Source organism: Dendrobates tinctorius, unplaced genomic scaffold (assembly GCF_039654945.1).
Source record: "Dendrobates tinctorius isolate UK_male_01 unplaced genomic scaffold, ASM3965494v1 ptg000044l, whole genome shotgun sequence".
NCBI lineage: Eukaryota > Metazoa > Chordata > Amphibia > Anura > Dendrobatidae > Dendrobates > Dendrobates tinctorius.
In genome coordinates this window covers 34,919,554-34,945,096 of record NW_027361712.1, presented here as the reverse complement: position 1 = coordinate 34,945,096, position 25,543 = coordinate 34,919,554, and the positions used below count along the sequence as shown (strand labels likewise).

Sequence of the window (25,543 nt, the reverse complement as noted above, 5' to 3'; positions counted from 1 at the left end):
AGCTGCCACTCCGGGTTCCAGCACCGTCAGCTGGTTCTCGGTAGTTGCATTGACTCTTGTAGCTTCTGCTACCTATCTGGGTTCCAGCACCGTCAGCTGGTTCTCGACAGTGTCTTTGGCACGGGTACTCCCTCCTGCCCAGCCTGGTTCCAGTACGCCTGCTGTTTCTGGGTAGTGTCAACGTCACTTTTCCACCAATACGCTGTCCTGTCATGTTGCGGTTGGGTTAGCCGAGTCTATGGTGCCTGCAGTTTAGGTGCTTCCTATGTGGGCTGCGGGTTCTGGTAATAAAGGCTGGTTCGTAGTGCCAATAGGACAAGCACCCACTGTAGGACTGTGGGTTTCAGTAACTACGGCTGGCTCGCGGCCTTGCAACTTTGTTTTTCATGGGTAGCTTCTGCTACTCATACGGGTTCCAGCACCGTCAGCTGGTTCTCGGCAGTGCCTTTGGCATAGGTGCCTCCTTCTCGGTATCCGAGTTCCAGCAACGTCTGCTGGTCCTTGGTAGTGCTTTGTAGCACAGGTACCTCCTGCTTAGTAACCGTGTTGCAGCACCGTCAGCTGGTCCACGGTTGTGCCATTGGCTCTTGTTCCTTCTGCTGCCACTCTGGGTACCAGCACGTCAGCAGGTTCTCGGTAGTTCCATTGACTCTTGTAGCTTCTGCTACCCATCCGGGTTCCAACACCGTCAGCTGGTCCTCGGCAGTGCCTTTGGCCTAGGTGCCTCCTTCTCGGTATCCGAGTTCCAGCAACGTCTGCTGGTCCTTGGTAGTGCTTTGTAGCACAGGCACCTCCTGTTTCCCATAGAGATCCATTGTATACACTCTGTGTAATAGCGCTTATACTCTGTTTTTTTATAGAGATTTATTTTATACACTCTGTGCAATAGCGCTTACACTCTGTTCCTCATAGAGATTCATTGTATACACTCTGTGTAATAGCGCTTATACTCTGTTCCTCATAGAGATCCATTGTATACACTCTGTGTAATAGCGCTTATACTCTGTTAGCCATAGAGATCCATTGTATACACTCTGTGTAATAGCGCTTATATTGTTTTTTTATAGAGATTTATTTTATACACTCTGTGCAATAGCGCTTACACTCTGTTCCTCATAGAGATTCATTGTATACACTCTGTGTAATAGCGCTTATACTCTGTTTCCCATAGAGATTCATTGTATACACTCTGTGCAATAACGCTTATACTCTGTTCCTCATAGAGATCCATTGTATACACTCTGTGTAATAGCGCTTATACTGATTTTTTATAGAGATTTATTTTATACACTTTGTGCAATAGCACTTATACTCTGTTCCTCATAGAGATCCATTGTATACACTTTGTGCAAAAACGCTTATATTTTGTTCCTCATAGAGATTCATTGTATACACTCTGTGCAATAGCGCTCATACTCTGTTTCTAATAGAGATCCATTGTATACACTCTGTGCAATAGTGCTTATACTCTGCTTCTTATAGAGATTTATACACTCTGTTCCCCATAGAAATCCATTATATACACTCTGTGCAATAGCGCTTATATTCTGTTGTTTATAGAGATTTATTTTATACACTCTGTGCAATAGCGCTTATTCTCTGTTCCTCATAGAGATCCATTGTATACACTCTGTGCAATAGCGCTCATACTCTGTTTTTTTATAGAGATTTATTTTATACACTCTGTGCAATAGCGCTTATACTCTGTTCCTCATAGAGATTCATTATATACACTCTGTGTAATAGCGCTTATACTCTGTTGTTTTATAGAGATTTATTTTATACACTCTGTGCAATAGCGCTTATACTCTGTTTCCCATAGAGATCCATTCTATACACTCTGTGAAATAGCGCTCACACTTTGTTACCCATAGAGATCCATTGTATACACTCTGTGCAATAGCGCTTATATTTTGTTCCTCATAGAGATTCATTGTATACACTCTGTGCAATAGTGCTTATACTCTGCTTCTTATAGAGATTTATACACTCTGTGCAATAGCGCTCACTCTGTTCCCCATAGAAATCCATTATATACACTCTGTGCAATAGCGCTTATATTCTGTTGTTTATAGAGATTTATTTTATACACTTTGTGCAATAGCGCTTATATTTTGTACCTCATAGAGATTCATTGTATACACTCTGTGTAATAGCGCTCACACTTTGTTTCCCATAGAGATCCATTGTATAAACTCTGTGCAATAGCGCTTATACTCTGTTCCTCATAGAGATCCATTGTATACACTTTGTGCAATAGCGCTTATACTCTGTTCCCCATAGAGATCCATTGTATACACTCTGTGCTATAGCGCTCACACTTTGTTCCCCATAGAGATCCATTATACATACTCTGTGTAATAGCGCCTATACTCTGTTGTTTATAGAGATTCATTGTATACACTCTGTGCAATAGCGCTTATACTCTGTTCCTCATAGAGATCCATTGTATACACTCTGTGCAATAGCGCTTACACTCTGTTCCTCATAGAGATTCATTATATACACTCTGTGTAATAGCGCTCACACTTTGTTTCCCATAGAGATCCATTGTATACACTCTGTGTAATAGTGCTCACACTTTGTTACCTATAGAGATCCATTGTATACACTTTGTGCAATATTGCTTATACTCTGTTCCCCATAGAGATCCATTGTATACACTCTGCTATAGCGCTCACACTTTGTTCCCCATAGAGATCCATTATATACACTCTGTGTAATAGCGCCTATACTCTGTTGTTTATAGAGATTCATTGTATACACTCAGTGCAATAGCGCTTATACTCTGTTCCTCATAGAGATCCATTGTATACACTTTGTGCAATAGCATTTATACTCTGTTCCTCATAGAGATTCATTATATACACTCTGTGCAATAGCGCTCACACTCTGTTCCCCATAGAGATCTATTGTATACACTCTGTGCAATAGCGCTTATACTCTGTTTTTTATAGAGATTTATTTATACACTCTGTGCAATAGCGCTTACACTCTATTCCTCATAGAGATTCATTGTATACATTCTGTGTAATAGCGCTCACACTTTGTTTCCCATAGAGATCCATTGTATACACTCTGTGCAATAGCGCTTATACTCTGTTTTTCATAGAGATTTATTTTATACACTCTGTGCAATAGCGCTCACACTCTGTTCCCCATAGAGATCCATTGTATAAACTCTGTGCAATAGCGCTTATACTCTGTTCCTCATAGAGATCCATTGTATACACTTTGTGCAAGAGCGCTTATACTCTGTTCCCCATAGAGATCCATTGTATACACTCTGTGCTATAGCGCTCACACTTTGTTCCCCATAGAGATCCATTATACATACTCTGTGTAATAGCGCCTATAATCTGTTGTTTATAGAGATTCATTGTATACCCTCTGTGCAATAGCGCTTATACTCTGTTCCTCATAGAGATCCATTGTATACACTCTGTGCAATAGCGCTTACACTCTGTTCCTCATAGAGATTCATTATATACACTCTGTGTAATAGCGCTCACACTTTGTTTCCCATAGAGATCCATTGTATACACTCTGTGTAATAGTGCTCACACTTTGTTACCTATAGAGATCCATTGTATACACTCTGTGCAATAGCGCTTATATTCTGTTCCTCATAGAGAATCCATTGTATACACTTTGTGCAATATTGCTTATACTCTGTTCCCCATAGAGATCCATTGTATACACTCTGTGCTATAGCGCTCACACTTTGTTCCCCATAGAGATCCATTATATACACTCTGTGTAATAGCGCCTATACTCTGTTGTTTATAGAGATTCATTGTATACACTCAGTGCAATAGCGCTTATACTCTGTTCCTCATAGAGATCCATTGTATACACTTTGTGCAATAGCATTTATACTCTGTTCCTCATAGAGATTCATTATATACACTCTGTGCAATAGCGCTCACACTCTGTTCCCCATAGAGATCTTCTGTATACACTCTGTGCAATAGTGCTTTTACTCTGTTTTTTATAGAGATTTATTTATACACTCTGTGCAATAGCGCTTACACTCTATTGCTCATAGAGATTCATTGTATACACTCTGTGTAATAGTGCTCACACTTTGTTTCCCATAGAGATCCATTGTATACACTCTGTGCAATAGCGCTTATACTCTGTTTTTCATAGAGATTTATTTTATACACTCTGTGCAATAGCGCTCACACTCTGTTCCCCATAGAGATCCATTGTATAAACTCTGTGCAATAGCGCTTATACTCTGTTCCTCATAGAGATCCATTGTATACACTTTGTGCAAGAGCGCTTATACTCTGTTCCCCATAGAGATCCATTGTATACACTCTGTGCTATAGCGCTCACACTTTGTTCCCCATAGAGATCCATTATACATACTCTGTGTAATAGCGCCTATAATCTGTTGTTTATAGAGATTCATTGTATACCCTCTGTGCAATAGCGCTTATACTCTGTTCCTCATAGAGATCCATTGTATACACTTTGTGCAATAGCGCTTATACTCTGTTCCTCATAGAGATTCATTATATACACTCTGTGCAATAGCGCTTATACTCTGTTCCTCATAGAGATCCATTGTATACACTTTGTGCAAGAGCGCTTATACTCTGTTCCCCATAGAGATCCATTGTATACACTCTGTGCTATAGCGCTCACACTTTGTTCCCCATAGAGATCCATTATACATACTCTGTGTAATAGCGCCTATAATCTGTTGTTTATAGAGATTCATTGTATACACTCTGTGCAATAGCGCTTACACTCTGTTCCTCATAGAGATTCATTATATACACTCTGTGTAATAGCGCTCACACTTTGTTTCCCATAGAGATCCATTGTATACACTCTGTGTAATAGTGCTCACACTTTGTTACCTATAGAGATCCATTGTATACACTCTGTGCAATAGCGCTTATACTCTGTTCCTCATAGAGAATCCATTGTATACACTTTGTGCAATATTGCTTATACTCTGTTCCCCATAGAGATCCATTGTATACACTCTGTGCTATAGCGCTCACACTTTGTTCCCCATAGAGATCCATTATATACACTCTGTGTAATAGCGCCTATACTCTGTTGTTTATAGAGATTCATTGTATACACTCAGTGCAATAGCGCTTATACTCTGTTCCTCATAGAGATCCATTGTATACACTTTGTGCAATAGCGCTTATACTCTGTTCCTCATAGAGATTCATTATATACACTCTGTGCAATAGCACTCACACTCTGTTCCCCATAGAGATCTATTGTATACACTCTGTGCAATAGCACTTATACTCTGTTTTTTATAGTAATTTTATTGATACACTCTGTGCAATAACGCTTACACTCTATTCCTCATAGAGATTCATTGTATACACTCTGTGTAATAGCGCTCACACTTTGTTTCCCATAGAGATCCATTGTATACACTCTGTGCAATAGCGCTTATACTCTGTTTTTCATAGAGATTTATTTTATACACTCTGTGCAATAGCGCTTATACTCTGTTCCTCATAGAGATCCATTGTATACACTTTGTGCAAGAGCGCTTATACTCTGTTCCCCATAGAGATCTATTGTATACACTCTGTGCTATAGCGCTCACACTTTGTTCCCCATAGAGATCCATTATAAATACTCTGTGTAATAGCGCCTATACTCTGTTGTTTATAGAGATTCATTGTATACCCTCTGTGCAATAGTGCTTATACTCTGTTCCTCATAGAGATCCATTGTATACACTCTGTGCAATAGCGCTTACACTCTGTTCCTCATAGAGATTCATTATATACACTCTGTGTAATAGCGCTCACACTTTGTTTCCCATAGAGATCCATTGTATACACTCTGTGCAATAGCGCTTATACTCTGTTTTTCATAGAGATTTATTTTATACACTCTGTGCAATAGCGCTCACACTCTGTTCCCCATAGAGATCCATTATATACACTGTGTAATAGCGCTTATACTCTGTTGTTTATAGAGATTTATTTTATACACTCTGTGCAATAGCACTTATACTCTGTTCCTCATAGAGATTTATTATATACACTCTGTGTAATAGCACTCACATTTTGTTTCCCATAGAGATCCATTGTATACACTCTGTGCAATAGCGCTTATACTCTGTTTTCTATAGAGATTTATTTTATACACTCTGTGCAATAGCGCTTACACTCTATTCCTCATAGAGATTCATTGTATATACTCTGTGTAATAGCGCTCACACTTTGTTTCCCATAGAGAACCATTGTATACACTCTGTGTAATAGCGCTTATACTCTGTTGTTTATAGAGATTTATTTTATACACTCTGTGCAATAGCACTTATACTCTGTTCCTCGTAGAGATTCATTGTATACACTCTGTGCAATAGCGCTCATACTCTGTTCCCCATAGAGATCTATTGTATACACTCTGTGCAATAGCGCTTATACTCTGTATTTTAAAGAGATTTATTTTATACACTCTGTGCAATAGCGCTTACACTCTATTCCTCATAGAGATTCATTGTATATACTCTGTGTAATAGCGCTCACACTTTGTTTCCCATAGAGATCCATTGTATACACTCTGTGTAATAGCGCTTACACTCTATTCCTCATAGAAATTCATTGAATACACTCTGTGTAATAGCGCTCACACTCTGTTCCTCATACAGATCCATTGTATACACTCTGTGCAATAGCGCTCACACTTTGCTTCCCATAGTGATCCATTGTATACACTCTGTGCAATAGCGCTCACACGCTATTCCCCATAGAGATCCATTGTATACACTCTGTGTAATAGCGCTTATACTCTCTTCCTCATAGAGATTCATTATATACACTCTGTGCAATAGCGCTCACACTGTTCCCCATAGAGATCCATTATTTACACTCTGTGTAATAGCGCTTATACTCTGTTGTTTATAGAGATTTATTTTATGCACTCTGTGCAATAGCGCTTATACTCTGTTCCTCATAGAGATTCATTATATACACTCTGTGTAATAGCGCTTATACTCTGTTTCCCATAGAGATCCATTGTATACACTCTGTGCAATAGCGCTTATACTCTGTTTTTATAGAGATTTATTTTATACACTCTGTGCAATAGTGTTTATACTCTGTTCCTCATAGAGATTTATTTTATACACTCTGTGCAATAGTGTTTATACTCTGTTCCCCATAGAGATCCATTATATACACTCTGTGTAATAGCGCTTATACTCTGTTGTTTATAGAGATTTATTTTATACACTCTGTGCAATAGCGCTTATACTCTGTTCCTCATAGAGATTCATTATATACACTCTGTGTATTAGCGCTCACACTTTTTTTCCCATAGAGATCCATTGTATACACTCTGTGTAATAGAGCTCACACTTTGCTTCCCATAGTGATCCATTGTATACACTCTGTGCAATAGCGCTCACACTCTGTTCCCCATAGAGATCCATTATATACACTCTGTGTAATAGCGCTTATACTCTGTTGTTTATAGAGATTTATTTTATACACTCTGTGCAATAGCGCTTATACTCTGTTCCTCATAGAGATTCATTATATACACACTGTGTAATAGCGCTCACACTTTGTTTCCCATAGAGATCCATTGTATAAACTCTGTGCAATAGCGCTTATACTCTGTTGTTTATAGAGATTTATTTTATACACTCTGTGCAATAGCGCTTACACTCTATTCCACATAGAGATTCATTGTATACACTCTGTGTAATAGCACTCACACTTTGTTTCCCATAGAGATCCATTGTATACACTCTGTGCAATAGCGCTTATACTCTGTTGTTTATAGAGATTTATTTTATACACGCTGTGCAATAGCGCTTATAGTCTATTCCTCATAGAGATCCATTGTATACACTCTGTGCAATAGCGCTCACACTCTGTTCCCCATAGAGATCTATTGTATAAACTCTGTGCAATAGCGCTTATACTCTGTTTTCTATAGAGATTTATTTTATACACTCTGTGCAATAGCGCTTACACTCTGTTCCTCGTAGAGATTCATTGTATACACTCTGTGTAATAGCGCTTACACTCTATTCCTCGTAGAGATTCATTGTATACACTCTGTGCAATAGCGCTCACACTCTGTTCCCCATAGAGATCTATTGTATACACTCTGTGCAATAGCGCTTATACTCTATTCCTTATAGAGATTCATTGTATATACTCTGTGTAATAGCGCTCACACTTTGCTTCCCATAGTGATCCATTGTATACACTCTGTGTAATAGCGCTCACACGCTATTCCCCATAGAGATCCATTGTATACACTCTGTGTAATAGCGCTTACACTCTATTCCTCATAGAGATTCATTGTATACACTCTGTGTAATAGCGCTCACACTCTGTTCCTCATAGAGATCCATTGTATACACTCTGTGTAATAGCGCTCACACTTTGCTTCCCATAGTGATCCATTGTATACACTCTGTGTAATAGCGCTCACATGCTATTCCCCATAGAGATCCATTGTATACACTCTGTGTAATAGCGCTTATACTCTGTTCCTCATAGAGATTCATTATATACACTCTGTGCAATAGCGCTCACACTCTGTTCCCCATAGAGATCCATTATATACACTCTGTGTAATAGCGCTTATACTCTGTTGTTTATAGAGATTTATTTTATGCACTCTGTGCAATAGCGCTTATACTCTGTTCCGCATAGAGATTCATTATATACACTCTGTGTAATAGCGCTTATACTCTGTTTCCCATAGAGATCCATTGTATACACTCTGTGCAATAGCGCTTATACTCTGTTTTTTATAGAGATTTATTTTATATACTCTGTGCAATAGTGTTTATACTCTGTTCCTCATAGAGATTTATTTTATACACTCTGTGCAATAGTGTTTATACTCTGTTCCCCATAGAGATCCATTATATACACTCTGTGTAATAGCGCTTATACTCTGTTCTTTATAGAGATTTATTTTATACACTCTGTGCAATAGCACTTATACTCTGTTCCTCATAGAGATTCATTATATACACTCTGTGTAATAGCGCTCACACTTTGTTTCCCATAGAGATCCATTGTATACACTCTGTGTACTAGCGCTCACACTTTGCTTCCCATAGTGATCCATTGTATACACTCTGTGCAATAGCGCTCACACGCTATTCCCCATAGAGATCCATTATATACACTCTGTGTAATAGCGCTTATACTCTGTTGTTTATAGAGATTTATTTTATACACTCTGTGCAATAGCGCTTATATTCTGTTCCTCATAGAGATCCATTGTATACACTCTGTGCAATAGCGCTTACACTCTGCTCCTCATAGAGATTCATTATATACACTCTGTGTAATAGCGCTCACACTTTGTTTCCCATAGAGATCCATTGTTTACACTCTGTGTAATAGTGCTCACACTTTGTTACCTATAGAGATCCATTGTATACACTCTGTGCAATAGCGCTTATACTCTGTTCCTCATAGAGAATCCATTGTATACACTTTGTGCAATATTGCTTATACTCTGTTCCCCATAGAGATCCATTGTATACACTCTGTGCTATAGCGCTCACACTTTGTTCCCCATAGAGATCCATTATATACACTCTGTGTAATAGCGCCTATACTCTGTTGTTTATAGAGATTCATTGTATACACTCAGTGCAATAGCGCTTATACTCTGTTCCTCATAGAGATCCATTGTATACACTTTGTGCAATAGCGCTTATACTCTGTTCCTCATAGAGATTCATTATATACACTCTGTGCAATAGCACTCACACTCTGTTCCCCATAGAGATCTATTGTATACACTCTGTGCAATAGCACTTATACTCTGTTTTTTATAGTAATTTTATTGATACACTCTGTGCAATAACGCTTACACTCTATTCCTCATAGAGATTCATTGTATACACTCTGTGTAATAGCGCTCACACTTTGTTTCCCATAGAGATCCATTGTATACACTCTGTGCAATAGCGCTAATACTTTGTTCCCCATAGAGAGTCACTGTATCCACTTTCCATTTACACTTATTTTGATATGAATAATTTGTGTATACTCTCTTTTACAATTATTAATAGGGGATTTTATATAATAGCGCTTATATTTGGCTTATTAGATATCTCTATAGTGACCTTATATTACCTGCCTACTTTTTCCTTCCTAACAGGTAAAACTTTATCTTAAGGCTAAGTGCACACGTTGCAGAAAATTTCTGCACAAAAACCTGAATCCCTTCCCAGAAACCGCACCTATTTTTCCGTGGCGGTTTTGCGCGTTTTTTGCGCGGTTTTGATGCGTTTTTGATGCGTTTTTTACCGCAGCGGTTTCTAAACACATGGGAGAAGCCAAAACCACAGAAAAATCCGCAAAATTAATGAGCATGCTGCGTTTTTTACCGCGATGCGTTTTTTTCGCGGTAAAAAACGCATCAATGTGCACAAAAAGTGCAAAATGCATAGAAATGACTGTGCAGCTTATTTTTAGCGGTTTTATAGTGAAAACCGCGGTAAAAACCGCTAAAAAAACGCTGTGTGTGAACACAGCCTTAGGGATTTTGTGCATATATTTCTTTTATAGTAGATGTTCTTGAGTGATAATTCTTAGCACAAAAAGACAATTTATATGTACTTTGCACATTGATTTGTGATTTCATCTTTGCATAGACCTTTGAAAGATATCCAATATGAAGATAAATTATTAATTTAATTACCTTTCTCAACTATAGTACAAAAAGGTTTTTTTCTATGTAATCTATATTGGATGGTCTATTCATCTTTATATGTATACATTGCATGGTGGTTCTGTTTCCTTTAAATTTAGAGGCACCTGATATATGACTTTTTGCTGTTAAATTGGTTCATTAACTTTTAATATTAATTAATATTTTCTGGGGATAAGAAAAAAATTCCAGGTATTTAAAGATAGTGTAAATTTCTTTTTTCCCTGCGTCCTCAGGTGATGAGAGTCAAAGGGTGGGGATAGTTATTTCCCTGTTACCTGAGGGGCTGCAATCCTGGGCTTTCTCCCTATCTCCTACCTCCCCTGAGAGAATGTCTGTTGATCGGTTCTTCGAGGCCTTGGGTCTTATTTATTATGAACATACTCGAGTGAGATTGGCGAAACCGGACTACCGGATCCGGCCGCAAACGCAGACACCGGATCCTTCTTTCTGCCGGATATATTCCTGGCAGAGGTTTCCGGGCATGCACAGTGCGAAAAACCGGTCCGGCGTTGGGAAAAAAACGTTGCATGCAACGTTTTTTCCAGACGCCGGACCGGCTGTTTTCTCTGGATCCGGAAAAAAACGGACGCGCCGCATTGCCATCTGGCGCAATGCAGCAGCAATGAAACGGCACGGGGAAAAAGCCGGATCTGATCGTAACAGGCGCCGGATCCGGCAGTCCGGTTTTTCGCAGCACCATGCCGCATACCGAAAGCCTGAAGTGTGAAAGCGGCCTTAGCCAGGGAAAGCGCTCAGCTGAAGTCTCCTGGAACGACTAGGCACTCAGGGGTTATTCCAACGAGGTATCTCTGAGCATTTAAAGGATGCCTTGACCCTGCACCTACCGCCCGACTCTCTGAAGGAGGCCATGACAAGGGCTATCGGTATGGACCACAGGCTGAGAGAGAGAGATGTTGTACAATGAGATGCTCTTCTGTTGCCAGGGAAACTGGAGTCTTCATCATCGGTTGAGCTCATGGAGGTGGGGGCTGGCTCCATGAAGGAAAAGGAGAGGAGACACCACAGAGAGAAAAAACTCTGCTTCTATTGTGGAGAGCCAGGTAATTGGATAAAGGGCTGTCCCTCCTGTCCCCTGGATTCCAAGGTCTCAGGAAACGACTAGGTCTGGGTAACTGCCGAGGAGGTTATCCAGACCCACAGTTACTTTTTTCCCCAGTCTTCAAACTATTGTTGAAAGTAGAAGTTGGGGTGAACAATTGTTTTTTCCCTCTTCTGCTTTTGTGGATTAAGCAAACAAGAAAATGGAGCAATAATGTCCCGTGAGGCATAATAAAATATATATATCCCAAATTTTTATTTTTATTATTATTATTATTATTATTATAATTATTATTAATAAAATCAACAATACATAGAATGTGCACAGGAGGTAAAATGGAGGAGAAATGAAGGTATGCAGGGGTCAGAAGAGGAGGCACAATTCATCCTAAGGAAGCAGGTGTACAATGAGGATACAAACATAAAGCTCAGTGGCTTAGGAGAGCCAGAGGGATAGTCACAGTACCAAAAGGTGGGGTCTAACTACAAGCCCTCCTACTTAAATCATTGAATCATGCTTACCCATATCATAAAGGAGACTCCCCCACCTCGCCCTGCAGCCCTTTGATGCACATTTCGGTGTCCAACTTTCTCAAAGGGGTTTACAATCTGCCAGTCTCGTGTGTTTAAGTATAGACCAAGCGGAAGTATAGCTGATTAGCGGCGCGCACCTGCACCTGAGATCCACCACTCCCACAGCCGTCAATACAGCGTGCGCATGTAGGCGGAAATCCGCCGAGTGACGTCATGTGACATGCGCACACCGCCTCTAAAGATAGCTGCAGGGGATGTGAATACTAAAGGAATACAAGTGCGTGTGCGCACCTTCAGCGTCCATGTTTATGGAGACCATGGAAGCGGCCATTTACAAAAAGATAAATAATACAAACTAAATAATAATAGGAACACCTCCCACTAATTACTAACCCCATAATAGGGCCAAATAACTACAACAAATGCTAGTATAGGGATGGAAATCATTATGTGTCTTAATATTATAGGATAAAGTGACAAGTGCAAGGGAAAGCAGGAATTAAATGCATTAGAATACAGCAGTATATAAAGTGACAATAGTGCAATACATATATATGAATTATAAACGACAATAATTAAAAGGACAAAAATGCATAAGATAATGCAGTACAGATATATTAAAAGGTGACGAAGTGAAAAGAGATCTTTTTAATTCCTGAAAGCATCAAATGGAGGAAGATGAATCCAAAACCTTTCATGGCACCAGGAACCATAGCCGCTTGACACAAGTAGAACGTGCAAACTAAAAAGACTACAAAGAGACAGACAATAAATAATAAATAAAACATAAAAACAATGGGGAACAGACTCGTATAGAGAGAGAAAGGAGACCAAAAACCGCAAAGGTTACATATTATATTTTAGATTTTAAATTTCATAAACCACAAGGGACGAAGAAGTGGTGGAAACAGAATACAATACATATCGCCTATGTGGCATAGAAAGGGCCAGTCACAGGAAGGGGGCAAAACTCAACTTCTCCTTGAGTCCTTTAGGAGTGAGGGTGTCAAGGGTGACAATCCACCTACACTCCCGCTGTGCCAACAATTTGGCCAGATTGCCACCCCTAACACCTCCATGGATTCTGTCGATACCCCTCACCTTCAAGCCACTGAGATCAGATCCGTGATAGAGCCGAAAATGTTTTGGCAGCGTTTTCAATGCAGACACATCCATTGCCTCTCTGGCAGTCAAGATGTCCCATACGTGTTCACGTGTCCTAACTTTTAGTCCTCTGGACGTGAGACCAACATAGATAAGGGAGCAAGGACAGATAACATAGTAAACCACAAAAGTGGTATTATAAGAGATGAATTCTCGAAATGTATATTCTCCGCTCCCATCAGATGACTTGAAGGTCCCACATCTCAGAATGTTAGGACACGTGACACAAGAACCACAGGGTAAACAGCCTTGTTAGGGGCCACCAAAATTAAAAATGGTCTTTTTTTGGCCACATAGTGACTCCTCACAAGGCTGTCTTCAGGTTTCTTCCCCTGTGTTGTGTCATTAATGGAGCAGGAGTCAAATGTGCTGCCAAAATGTTATCAGCATGCAAAATAGGCCAGTGCCTACACAAAATTTCAAGGATCCGATTCCAATGACAATTGGAAGTGGAAATGAAACTAACCACAGATCTGTCATCAGGTTTGACTTTCTTGGGTTTCATCAACAAATCCTCTCTCCATGTCGACTTGGCAAGTCCATATCCTGCCCTGATTTACCGACGACTGTAACCCCTGGCCTTAAAATGTTCAGCAAGAATGGTGGACTGTCTCTCGAAGCGGGTCTCCGTAGAGCAAACCCGCCTGTTCCTCAGGAATTGTCCAACTGGGATGGCTTTAATAACAGAATAACTATGTGCCGAGTAGACATGTAACAAAGAATTTACAGATGTTTCTTTATGATATAAATCAGTCTCAATGGAACCATCCTCAGCAACATGTAAAGTGATATCAAGAAAATCAATTTTGTTTCGGTGCCATATATATGTGAATTTCAAATTAAAAAGATTGTTATTAAGTTCCTGCAAGAATCTGGATAGGTTGGCTTCGCCACCGTTCCAAATCATCAAAATCTCATCGATGTAACGAAAACAGCCCACCACCGGGTCCGAGGCCTGCGCTCCGTCGCCCTGGAAAATCTGCCTTTCCCAGTAACCTAGGAACAGATTTGCACTCAGCGGAGAACATGCCACGCCCATCGCAGTACCTTGTGTCTGCAAATAAAATCTATCCTTAAAGACAAAATAATTGTGAGTTAAAATAAACTCAATTAAATCCAAAACAAAATCCGAGAGATGACCATCTCAGTTGGTAGTCTCAAGGAAAAAGCGGGCTGCCCTCAGACCATCATCATTTCTAATAGATATATATAGAGATTCAATATCGATGGTAACCAAAATCATACCCGCCTCGAGAAACAGATCATCAACTTTTGCAATATGTCCGTTGTGTCCCTGACATAGGAGGGGAGTGTTTCCACTAGGGGTTTGAGATAAAAATCAATAAATTTACAGACATTATCACATAACCCTCCTATGCCAGAGACAATCGGACGACCAGGGGATTTACAGTATCTTTGTGCACCTTGGGCAGAAGATAGAAGGTGGCAATTTTTGGAAATTTTGGTAAAAGTCCATTCTTCGGGACAACACCCGACTTGCTAGCCAAGGATAAAATTTATTCCAATTTGTTAGAAAAGGACTGGGTGGGATTTTGATGTAGCACTTGATACGTCTCTTTATTCTTAAGCTGTTAGAAAGCCTCTTTTTCATATTGCTCAATTGGCCAGATGACCACATTCCCACCCTTGTCCGCTGGTTTAATGACAACCGATTCAAGTGACTGTAGTTCCCTCAAACCCCTCCTTTGAGCGGTTGTCAAATTATCATCCCACAGATTCTTTTGTATCTTCATCAGATCTTCAGTAACTAATTTACAAAAGATCTCAACCTGTGGACACAGGGTCACAGGGACAAAAGAGGGAACGTGGACGATCTGGACACAATTGCAGATGGAAAACTACCTATAAAATCTGGCTGTTGCTCCTTCAACAAATCCTCCAACGCTGTCAAGGCCAGGCATTCCACATGATTGGATAACCTGTGGTCAGAGTCTTTTTGACCATGCAACTTCTTTAGGATCAATTTACGTCAAAACAAGTGTGTATCCTTCAAAACTGTAAAAAAATGTAAACGGTTACATGGGGCAAAATTAAGATCAAGTTTTAACAAATCAGATTGTGTTTCAGAAAGGGGGTATGAAGATAAATTAATCACCTCCAAATTTGTATTTTTTGCCTTCCGATCATAGACAGGTGGTGGGATGGGTTTCCTTTTAATGGCAGTATTCCGTCCCTAAGCAGCTCTGCCAGGTTGCACTTTTCTTGTCCCACCCTCATTCACTGTCTTGATCTGATGCCACACTAGATTCATCCAAAGATGTCACTGATGAAAAAAATCCTGACCTTATTTGAGAACGAGGGCGTGATTTAATCTTATTCGTCCTCCAGCAATATACTCTATTGTCCTGGTAATCGGAATTATACCTTTGTAATTTTTTCGTTTTTATACCACTGATCTCCTGTTCCCATTTAGAAAAGTCCTTCTCTAAATCTCCATTCAATTTTTGAAGGGCTTCAGGTGTCAACTCATCTTTAATTATTACCTGGATGTTATCAATTTCCTTTTCAATATCTCCCAATTTTGTTTCATCTAACTTCATAAGTAACTCAATGAAACCTCTGGAGCATTTAGTGGCAATCTCCTCCCACACCTTCTTAAATGTCTCATCCACAACTGGAAAAGACGGAAATATCTGAATTCGTAAGCCTCTTGGAATCAAGTCACGAGTCAGGTATTGCCCCAAAGATGCCCTATTCCACTACAACTTCGCCCGCTTCTGTAATACCGATTTTAGTCTCACAATTCTCTCTCTTGAGTCACCACCATTTGTAGTTAAAATACGAACAGACTCCTCTTTTAAAACTTTCTGCAAACGAGATAACCAGGTTTGATCTTGAGTACAAAAATCCATTTGTTTTAGATTGGATGTTGTGGAAAACACAGAAAAATTACACTAATTACCATAATCATAAAGCACAACATCACACCATGCATGCCTTCATGTCTCCTCCGTTTTACCTCCTGATGTATGTACACTGTGAATATTCTATGTATTGTTGATTTTTATATTTCATGTGATTTTTATAATAATACAAATTTGGCAGATATAATTTTATTATGCCTCAAGGGACATTATTGCTCCATTTTCTTGTTTGCTTCATTGTCTGGAGTTGTCCATATAATTCATTGTTTTCGAGTTGTTATTTCAGGAGAGTATTTATTTTTGACTCTTGGCCATGGTGTGATGTTGTGCTTTATGATTATGGTAATGAGTGCTTTTGTGGATTGCTGGTCTTCAGGGAACTTGATTGACTCGAGGTTGGTGGCCCACTGTGAGATAGGGACAGTCAGTTTGGACAAACCCATGAGAGTGGTGGCTATTGACTCAACCCCGTTCACCAAGGATGGGATCCGCTCTGTTACTAAAGAATTTGTCCTTAAGGTGGGGTTTGTACATCTGGAGCATATAGCCTGTTTTGTTCTGGACAATGTAATGTAATGTCTGCAAAATATGATGTTTACTGTTGGAACCTTCCAGAATCTCCCCTTTCCAGCTGAATTACATTGTACACTGTCAGCTCCCAGCAGCCTTTTCCCCCAAGTCTTATCAGCTTCCTGCTTGCTGGTAACCTGAAACCGTCCATTTCGTGTGAGCTAGGAATGTAAATTAGCTAAGTGAAAAGATCTCTTTATCTGAAAACACAGGCTGTATGCCAGTATATGGGAAATATTAAACGCGTCATATTGTAAAAACCCTAGGCAGCAGAGATATAAAACCCACATTTCTGCGAAGGGCACGAAACCAGCTTTCTTAGCCCCTAAGTTTCACGATTCTCGGACTTCTAGAAAATGAGATATGGGTTCCTTCTAAACTGTGTGTCCGAAATGCCGCCTATTTGGGCTTGAATTATTGTAATCAACAAACTACAAAGAACGATACCATGTGCGTGTTTGTGCAAACTTCCTCCTACGAGATATAGTTCTTCTAAGTTTTGTAGCCAAATCATAACTTGGAGAGAGGGAGGTTGGACCTCTCCAGACTGCCCCTTTCATGAGGTCACAAGCCCTAGTCTAGAGTCATTCCATACCATATCCCAGTCAATTGGAGCTGAGTTTTGATGCTGAACAGACCTACTCCCATGTCTTGGGACGTCTGGCCCCTTCCCCCCCAGCCACATGGGATGCCTAAAGATTCATAAACAACCGTGAGTGTACTTTCTGTTTTCATCCACTTTTATTTTATACTTGTATTGTACATATTTTATGTCTCAACTTTATAGCAAATTTTATCTGTATAATCACTGCCCACATTTTGGGAATAAATCGTAAAATTATCAGTTTGTCTCCATGCTCTAAGAAACGAACTATACGCCTTGTTTAGATAATCGCTACTAATTTGTGGGGTTTGCCACGGACCCTCTTAATTTATCACTGTGAATTAAGAAAAGCGTAGATGGTGGCAGCGTGGTGTGTGCGATTGATTAGGCTAGTTGGCAGGAGAGAAGGGTCTTATATTGCTAAAGGGGGGCTGCGGCCACAGCATTGATAATTCCCTTACTGCGGTAGCCTAATTGCCCATGCACAACAAGCAGCCCGTCCGGCGACTAATTATCTGAGGTGCAGTTCCCTGACTGACCTGAGGGTAAAGGGGGGTGCCGGAGAGCTGCATGTTCCAAAGTGGAACTGAGAAAGTGGGATATACATAAATCCCCACAGTTCTTGGAAGGTTGTTAGCAGTGGTGTGGTATCCAAAATAACCCCCCCGCGGTAAATTGTTAGAGCAAGGTTAGCTTGCTGCATTTTTGTCACATGGTGCCAGTGGTGGGATAACTAAGATAAGCCCCCACTGTGCCTGTGATAGCCGTGTGCCGGCAGTGTGTCGTATCCCTCTGTACGCTGATACACCCGTGTCAGTGGTGGGATTGTGACATAGTGGTGACACAGGGTCCGCTGTCCGTCGCGCTTTGGTGTCAGCGGAACCCCCGTTCGTCACATATTGGTGGCAGCGGTGGGCTGTTCACCACATATTGGTGGTAGCGGTGGGCTGTTCATCACAGACAATCTCCCTGCTCTTTTGGTTTTGGGGTTTTCTTGGCTACAATGTCATAATCCAGTCATTGACTGGGAAGCCCGGGAGATTGTTAAATGGGGATCCAACTGTGAAAATAAATGTCTGAATTCTGTGTCTGTGACATCCGTCGGTCTGGAGGATATTCCGGAGTACCTGAAGGACTTCGAGGACGTGTTCTCCGAAAGTCAGACTGAGGGGTTACCACCGCCCCGCCCTTTGATTGTGCCATTGACCTAATTTCTGGGGGTAAATTGCCTAAGGCCCGAATGTTTAACCTTTCTGGTCCCGAGTGGGTCGCCATGAAGGAGTACATATCTGGGAGTCTCCGCAAAGGGCATATCCGCCCGCCCATGTCTCCTGTTGCTGCAGGTTTTTTTTGTAAAAAAAAACAAACCGTGGTCTCCGCCCATGCCTTGACTTTCTGGAACTGAATAAGATTACAGTAAGAAACACATATCCCCTCGCACTCATTCCTGATTTGTGTAACCAATTGGTTTTCAAAACTAGACTTGTGGGGGCATATAATTTCATCCGAGTGCGGGAGGGGGATGAGTGGAAATCTGCGTTTCTCACTTCAGAAGGGCTGTTTGAAAATTTAGTTATGCCGTTTGTTCTGACCAATACCCCTGCGGTTTTCCAAAGCTTCATCAATCATGTGTTCTCTGATTTTATTGGGCGGTTTGAAGTCTTATATTTGAATTACATTCTAGTTTATTCACTTGACAAGCAGACACATATTGGTCACCTTCGGGCGGTTCTTCAGAGTCTCAGGGAGAGCCAAATTTTCACTAAGCTAGAGAAATGCTCGTTTTTCATCCAGTAACTACCTTTCTTGTGGTTCATTGTCTCTAGTGAAGGGTTTAGTATGGATCCCAAAAGTGCAGGCCATTATAGATTGGATTGAACCCCGGAACCTGAAGGGCTTTCAGCCTTCTTGGGATTCGCCAATTACTATCAGAGGTTTATTAGAGGGTTCTCTCAGGTGGTCAAGCCCCTCACTGACTTAACACAGAAGGGTACTGATGTTAAGAACTTGTCTGCCTCAGAGATAGCGGTGTTTCTCACTCTGAAAAAATGCTTTATGACTGCCCTGGTTCTGGTTCAACCTGATCCATCTGAACCTTTTGTGGTGGAGGCTGACACCTCAGAAGTGGGGGTGGGGCAGTGTTGTCCCAGGGGCCCGCCACCTTGACCGATTTGAGACTTTGCGCCTTCTTTTCCAAGAACTCACCGGCGGAAAGAAATTATGACGTAGGTAATCGGGAACTTCTTGCGATTAAGTTTGCCTTTGAAGAATAGAGGCAATTTTTGGAAGGGACGGTTCATCCCATTACTGTAGTTACTGATCACAAGAACCTGGCATATATTTAGTCTGCTAAAAGATAGACCCCCAGGCAAGCCAGATGGTCACTTTTTTTTCCCAGATTCCAGTCCTCGGTCACTTTTCGTCCGGGATCCAAGAATGTGAAGGCTGATGCCTTGTCTCGTAGTCTGGACCCAGTTTCTCCCCCCGGGCCTCCATCCTCCATTCTTCAACCCAGGGTGGTGGTGGCTGATGTGTCTGCAGGTTTGGAACAGGGGATTCGGGAAGCCCAGTCTCAGTCCAAGCTGGTGGGAAAATTGTTTGTTCCGGTTCAACTTCGACTCAGAGTCCTCCAGGAGTTCCATGATTCGGTGCTGAGTGGATATCCAGGGATTTCGGCTACACGTGGGGCCATCGCGAGGGTGTTTTGGTGGGTCTCACATCCGATGTGAGGAAGTTTGTGTCTGCCTGTGAAGCTTGTGCCTGCACTAAGAGCTCTCATAACCGGCCAGTCAGGGAATTGGTACCTTTGCCAGTTCCTGATAGACTATGGACACATTTATCCATGGACTTTATCACCAATCTTCCTCCCTCCAAGGGTAATACTGCTATCTGGGTGGTGGTGGACAGGTTTGCTAAACTTTCTGGTCCTTGCAGTGAAGAACGTCCTGCCCTGGGCAAGACTGCCCGGGCTTTGCTCCAGGAACAGGAAATTCCTCCCCTGTCAGCCTGTTGGATCAGCCCACTTTTTAACTCTTGCTATCCATGAACTAACTATAGACATAGGCAGTTACATGTCATATACAACACATTACACATAAAACCGTACATGTAAAACATTACACATAAAACTTGAGGGAACCATTAGGGTGCTGCTTGGTGCAGTGTGTAGGGGAGATGAGGCAAATGAGATTCCCTGCCACCTCCTTAAACTCCTCCCTCCTAAAATATGGTCATCTCTGACCATAATGGCTCCTGTAAACTCAACACAGTTTATAAAACGCACACAGTCTCTGTCTGATGTCGCTGATGGGTCAAACATGACCTCGGCTCAGCTGAGGTAAAACCTAGGAAACAAAAGAGTCCCAGTTTCTCTTAAAATGGGCCTGACTGACCCCAGTACCTTGGCTTCTGGGACCCGCTCAAACATACTGGTCCGATGGCCACACAGTCCTCACCCGGCTTGCTCTTTGGGTCCTCCTGCACAGTTTCTCCCCCTCCCCTTTCTAGATTACGAACTCATTAACACTTTGGAGCACTGTTTTTAATGGGGGAATAGTTCAGGGTTAAAAATGGGTAAAGTTCAAGGTTAAAATAGTTCAATCCTTATAGCAGCTACATGCACAGTTCATAGCAACCAACCCTCGTAGGGTTTCAGCCCCGTAATCCAGCAGGGGATGCGCAGCCATGCCCAAAGAAATTTGGAGGAGGGGGAAATCAAAGTCTTTCAACTGTGACCATGGTGGGTGCCATACAGGGCTCCTTGCCCTCAAGAGATGCGGAACAGTCTCTTCACTCACATTTTCTTCTTCAGTGCAACCAGCACAACTTTATTAAAGGGACCGTATAAGTCAATGTACAGCCGTTGATTAGAATAGTGGGCCGCATTTGGACCTTGCACAGCAATGTATGTATGGGCCTAGGATCCTCTAAGGAGGAGTCTCCACTGCATAACATACTCCGTGCACCCTCCAGTGGTGGCCCCATGGCTCCCAGAGCTTTCAGCTCTGGTGGTGTACCTGCAGCTGCCACACTCTGTACGGGTACCACTTCCTCCTATCTAGCTGCAGGAGCTGTGACCGCTGCAGTCAGTCGCTCTCAATTCTGGACCTCCTGCGGTCGTCCTTCCTCCAGACTGGAGGCCATTTTCACAGCCACCACATATGGCCCTTGGGGCCCTTGCTCCTTCACAATGTCGCTCTCTCGATGCTTCTTTTCCTTAATTACTCCCTCGATCCACTGGTCCTCCTCCAGACATGCGCCTGACGAGGCAGCGGGAGTTGTCGACGATGGCGGGGCCGAAGAAGGTGAGGAAGTGGGAGCTGGTGTGGCCGTCTGATTGGATTCCGGTTCCCTACTAACTGCTGCTATGTCCGGTGGCGATTTTCTCCGGTGGCTGCGGGAACCATTGTCACAATGACCCCTCTCAGGACAGCCTCCAAGGTCTTCCAGGCCTTTTCGGGTTCCAGTTCGGGCTCCGCTAGTCCCGCATCCGCACTGCCCGACAGTCCTTGACAGCTTATGTCCCCCTCAACCGTGGTACCCTCTGCTCCTCACAGTGAAGAGCGTCCTGCCCCAGGGAAGCCTGCCTGGACTCTGCTCCAGGAACAGGAAATTCCTGCCATGTCAGCCTGTTGGACCGGCCCACTTTTTAACTCTTGCTATCCCTGGACAAACTATAGACATAGGTAGGTACATGTCATATAAAACACATTACACATAAAACAATACATACACATAAAACTTGAGGGAATCATTAGGATGCCGCATGGGAGCAGTGTGTAGGGGAGAGGAGGCAACTGAGGTTCCCTGCCACCTCCTTGCACAGCATTTGACTTTCCCAAAGGGAATGAATGGAGCTATAGTCAAGCATGCACATTGCCGTTCCATTCCTATCCTGTGGATACGTGATAGCTTGTTTTCCCCAGCCAACCCTTTTTCAGAAAGAATATGAGTTGCAATACCTGCACAATGCATTCACAGCCATTGCTCTGTACAGATCTAAGGGGTTCCAATATGCATAGGGAGAAGCCTAAAAGTTTCCAGTTTGGGGAGACAGGTAGTATTTCAACCCTTTATATATTTTGTTTTCATGTAACATAAGCTTCAACATATTTAGAAGTAGTTGTAGGAGATAGCTGTTGACTGGACAAACACATTTTAATGTATGTGGACAACAAAAAAACAATATCAACAAGTAAATCAATGTAGAGTAGCCATTTTTAATAATCAGTAGCTTCAATTAGAGGTAGGTACAGAGGTACCATTTCATTGTAGAAGGTCATTGATCTATAGGTGTCGTAGGCTTTGGTTTACAGAGTTTTCATTTATTTTGGATCATGTGTGGTATGGAATAAGCGTAGCAGCAGAGAGGCAAAGAAGTTTTCAAAAAAGAGTTGGGAGATCATTTAGTAGTATTGCACTTTTAACATAAAAATAATAAAATTATATATTAATAAAATTAAATGTTCATAAGAGCCACCCTGAGTGATGATGAGCTCAGGATGGCGTCAGAGCTTGATAACTAAGACCTCTATAGTTTTTGTCTGCTTTTTACCCAATAAATACCGTAGTAAAGCAATAGAGATTTGTTTCAGCTTAGGGCTTCCCATTATCAGAACCATAGATTGTGCCGGAGGATAGATATAAATTACCATCAGACAAGCACAGAATCCAGGACTATTCCTAGGAAAAGTGTCTGTGAAAAGAAGAATCTCAGATACATAAAAAGCAATATAAAGAAGAAGGAGGCTGCCAATGGTCCTAGCGGCACGTACACGAGCTTCTGCTCTTTGACGAAGGTCTCCATTTGCATTCCTGTCCTCCTTGTGGCTGTGTGAAAGCAATGACTTGATGATAATGCCATTGACAATTCCAATGAGAGTCAGTGGAAGGGAACTACAAATGATAGTACTGGGGAGCATATACACAACATTTACTTTGGGCACAGTTAGTTCTAAACCCTGATTACTAGATATGTTTAAGCTAAGGTGATCCTTGTACCGATACCAGGCAGCTGGTATGCCATTAGCCACTGAAGTAAAGACGGAAGCCATCAGCAGTTTTGGTATCAGCTGAGAAATTCCCAGTTTAAGCCTAATTAAAGCTGGGTGAGTGAAAATCATAATCTGCAAGTAGTAGTAGACAGAAAGACAAACTGTGAACCAGAAACTGGAAAATATAGGCAGAATAAGCAAAACGGTAAATAAAGTATAAATTTGTTCAGAACTGTAGAGATCACGGTCCAAGAAACTCATATAGTCATTAATCAGCATGATAAACTGGAAAAATACATTAAATGAACCAAGGGTGACCATGATGAGATCTGATGGATTGAGCTTCCTGCCTCTGACCTTGTCAACAAAATTCACAGTGACAATCAGTAAGTTGGAGAACACCCCAAATATTGTGCTAGCTCCCAAAATAGTCATAGATGCTATAATAAAAGTAGGAGGCATCTGTCTCTGATTCACTATTGTCTGGCGAACAACATGCTGTTCATAATGTAGCAAAAAATTGCAAATTGCTATCCATCAGAGAAGCAATAGTAGGGCTTCTGAAAAAATAAAGAAATTAGAACAAAATTAAAATTGTTACCAATTTAGTAAATTGCATAAGTAATCCCATTAAATAAAGCTCTTTATTCAAACTCAGATAACCTGGTTGCAGAGATAGCAAAAGCATCATGGCCCCAAAACTTTGACTGAACGTAGTTGTCCGAGATGCATAGAAAGGAGTTTGAACAATGGTGCAATAAGATCTTTTAAATAGACATTGATACTATATGACGCTATAGCTCATTAAAATATTCATATACTAGCTGAAGAGGCCAGCGTTGCCCGGGCATAGTACCTAACTGTGGGTCCCGCTGTCTTCCTTAACATCCCCGCTCTCCACCCGCTGTCCCGTTCTATCCCTCCGCAGCCGCGCTCTACATCCATGTCCCGGTGTCCCTCCACAGCCCAGCTCTCTTCTACCACAGCCCGGTCTCTTCGTCCACAGCCCTGCTCTCCCGCTCTCTCCCTCCACAGCCCTGCTCTCCCCGCCCACAGCCCTGTTTTCTTCCTTCACAGCCCTGCTCTCCCGCTCTCTCCGTCCACAGTCCCGTTTTCTTCCTTCACAGCCCTGCTCTCCCCGTCCACAGCCCCGTTCTCTTCCTTCACAGCCCTGCTCTCCCGCTCTCTCTGTCCACAGCCCCGTTCTCTTACTTCACAGCCCTGCTCTCCCGCGCTCTCTCTCTACAGCAGGGGTCTCAAACTCGGCAAAGTAAATGGGCCGCACATAAAAAAAAAAATTTGAGCTGGGGGGGCCGCATTCCTTTCAAACTTAATACACCTCGTATATGTGCGGCTCTGCACACCTCGTCCACACGCGGCTCAGCTCCGTACACCTTGTACACACAGGGCTCCGCTCCGTACACCTCAAACACACAGGGCTCTGCTCCGTACACCTCATACAAACAGGGCTCCGTACACCTCGAGCACACACTGCTCTGCTCCATACAACTCATACATACAGGGCTCTGCTCCATACATCTCATACACACAGGACTCCGAACACCTCGTACACACAGGGCTCCGCTCCTTACACCTCGTACACAGAGGGCTCTGCTCCGTACACCTCATACACACAGGGCTCCGCTCCGTACACTTCGAACACACAGGGCTCTGCTCCGTACACCTCGTACACACAGGGCTCCGCTCCATACACCTCAAACACACAGGGCTCCGTACACTTCGTAAACACATGGCTCTGCTCCTTGCACCTCGCACACACAGGGCTCCATTCTGTACACCTCGTACACACAGGGTTCCGCTCCATACACCTCGTACACACAGGGCTCCACACCATACATCTCGAACACACAGGGCCCTGCTCCATCCACCCTGTTAACCCCTCCTGACCCCACGCATAAACTTACCTTCATCCAGTACCATGACAACCAGCACACAGACAGCAGCGTCCCTCCTGCACACACTGCGGCCCCTGATCATGTGACTCCTGACTCCTCCCCCTCCTGTGACCTCATCAC

The 25,543-nt window shown here is 42.2% G+C and overlaps 1 protein-coding gene across 1 annotated transcript; it reads right to left on the bottom strand.

The window, feature by feature from the left end:
- Positions 1 to 23,021: 23,021 nt before the first annotated feature.
- Positions 23,022 to 23,969, bottom strand: LOC141089257 (taste receptor type 2 member 40-like). Its single transcript, XM_073575563.1, has one exon. The coding sequence runs from the start codon at positions 23,967 to 23,969 to the stop codon at positions 23,022 to 23,024; it is 948 nt and encodes a 315-aa protein (XP_073431664.1).
- Between the last annotated feature and the right edge of the window lie 1,574 nt (positions 23,970 to 25,543).